At 40.9% G+C, this 2289-nt stretch overlaps 1 protein-coding gene across 3 annotated transcripts in view; it reads right to left on the bottom strand.

The window, feature by feature from the left end:
- FAM169A (family with sequence similarity 169 member A) overlaps positions 1 to 2289 on the bottom strand; it is a 67896-nt gene that overhangs the window by 54241 nt on the left and 11366 nt on the right. For all 3 annotated transcript variants that reach the window (XM_004703534.2, XM_045285353.1, XM_045285352.1), the window contains exon 3: positions 91 to 190. In XM_004703534.2, the coding sequence (XP_004703591.1) occupies positions 91 to 190 (100 nt within the window). The remainder of the gene's footprint in view (positions 1 to 90; positions 191 to 2289) is intronic.

The raw sequence follows: 2289 nt of genomic DNA, 5'->3' as shown, positions 1-2289 counted from the left end.
TTTTTTAAATGCTTCCATGTAGCTACCTTTTAATACATTTCTAACAGAAGAAAAATTTCTCACTGTACAAAAATTAAACAGAAAACAGACCTGTGAGTGAGTCCTCAGGTGCAAACAGAGCAAGAATTTTCTGGGTCTGATCTCCACCATAAAGAGGAACAAAGCCTACATTTGACAGGCTAATAGGAACCTGAAAAGGCAATTGGTTAAAGATTAGTGTAGAGCTTTTTAAGAAAACACATCATAAATTATTCTAATTATAATACGAGAGGGTACCAAAAAAATAAATTTTTTTCAAAGCTATGTATTTAATTTTTTTTTTTTACAAAACAACATTATCACCTTCAATGTACTCTCCATTACACTTACTACATTTTTCAAATAGACAATTCCATTCTTGGAAACATTTTTCAAACTCATCTCTTTGGATGGCTGACAGCACCTCCCTCATTTTTTTCTTCACCTCTTCCATGTCATCAAATTTCTGTCCTTTCATGTCCCTCTTCATTTGTGGAAACAAAAAAAAGTTGCACTGAGCAAGGTCAGGTGAGTAAGGTTCATGGGGCTAGAGAGTCATGCTGTTTTTTGCCCAAAACTGGCTCACTGAGATGGCTATGTGAGCAGGTGCACTGTCATGGTGGCAAAACCAGCTCCCCGACTGCTACAAATCAGGTTTTCACAGCACACTGTTCTGCAGTCTTTTCAGAACCTCTAAATAGAAAGCTTGATTAACAGTCTGACTTAGTGGAACAAACCCCAAATGCACTATCCCTCTCACATCAAAAAAACAACAAATGAGCGTTGTCTTGACCTTTGATTTCACTTGATGAGCTTTCCTTGGCCAGGTGACAATGGCATCTTCCTTCCACTGGCTTGACTGATGTTTGTTTTGGGGTCATAAAAATAGCACCATCTCTCATCACCAGTGATGAAAAAGTCTGGGTCACTTTGGAGCGGTTCTTTCAAAGCACAGCATTGTTTCCACTCGACTCTTTTTTACCTGGTCAGTCAGAACCTGAGGCACAAATGTCCCAGCGACCCTTCCAAATCTTTCCATTAAAATGCACTGAGCCCCGCTCCAAGACAGTCCAGGTAACTTCCCCATCTCTTCGACGTTCCGTTGTCGGTCTTCAAGCACCACTGCACACATTTTAGAGACATTTTCATCCATTCAGGAAGTCGATGACGGACATCCAAAACAATGTTTGTCACCAATCAACATTTTACCTTTTTCAAAACTACTCGTACAATTGAGTTTTTCCTATAGCGCTGTTCTTGTAAGCTGTGTTCAACGTCACAAAATTTCAGCCACATGCTGTTGTCTGAAATTGGCCATCAAAAAATCGAGGTTTGAGCGAAATTGCCTTAATGAAAAAATTAATTGTGACCAGTGAATCTTCCCAGGCAATGCCACTGGGTGCACTAACTCAGAGCAAGTTGCTGGATGCTCACCTAGCAGGAAATGCGTACTATGTATGAAAGCTCTGCCCAGAGAGTATTTTTCCATTTGGGGGGGAGGGGAATACCCCCCTTGTACATCATTTCATGGAGGAAACTAGTTCTAATCTCTAAAACAAACCTATATAGACTTCCCTTTTCGAAGAAGAATATTATCTTGGGAAAACCCAAAAGCTTATTGCAGTAACCCTGCTGCATGTGGCCACAGGTACAAGTGAAAGAAAAGCGGCGACCTGGCCTGCGCCGTCTCCCAAAATAGCCCCACTCTGTCTCCACTTCCGCAGACTGCTGCAGGATAGACGTTTTCCTACTGACTCAATGAAAACAGGCATTTTACTCAATTATTGAAAGATGCCAATTAAAAGAATGTTTCCAGCAAGATACGTGCATACATTGTTTCTATCACTAAAACCGGTTTTTGGTGTTTGTTTGTTATTTTGCCTTCTTTAATTCAACACTAAACACCTTTTATTGACAATATTACAGTTCAGAAAATTATAAAATATTGGTGCTGGAGAAGAAATTTCTTTCAGTTCATTTTATTAGGGGCTAACACAACTCTTATCACAATCCATGCATTCATTGCCCTCATCATTCTCAAAACATTTGCTCTCCACTTAAGCCCCTGGCATCAGGTCCTCATTCCCCCCCACCCCACCCTCCCCGCTCATGCCTCTCTCATGAACCCTTGATAGTTTTTTAAATTATTGTTTTGTCATATCTTGCCCTGTCCGACGTCTCCCTTCACCCACTTTTCTGTTGTTCGTCCCCCAGGGAGGAGGTCACATGTAGATCCTTGTAATCGGTTCCCCCTTTCCAATCCACACTCCC

Source organism: Echinops telfairi, unplaced genomic scaffold (genome assembly GCF_000313985.2).
Source record: "Echinops telfairi isolate 266 unplaced genomic scaffold, ASM31398v2 ScPeMD7_7469;HRSCAF=8507_1, whole genome shotgun sequence".
Lineage (NCBI taxonomy): Eukaryota > Metazoa > Chordata > Mammalia > Afrosoricida > Tenrecidae > Echinops > Echinops telfairi.
This window is presented reverse-complemented; position numbering and strand designations above follow the sequence as displayed.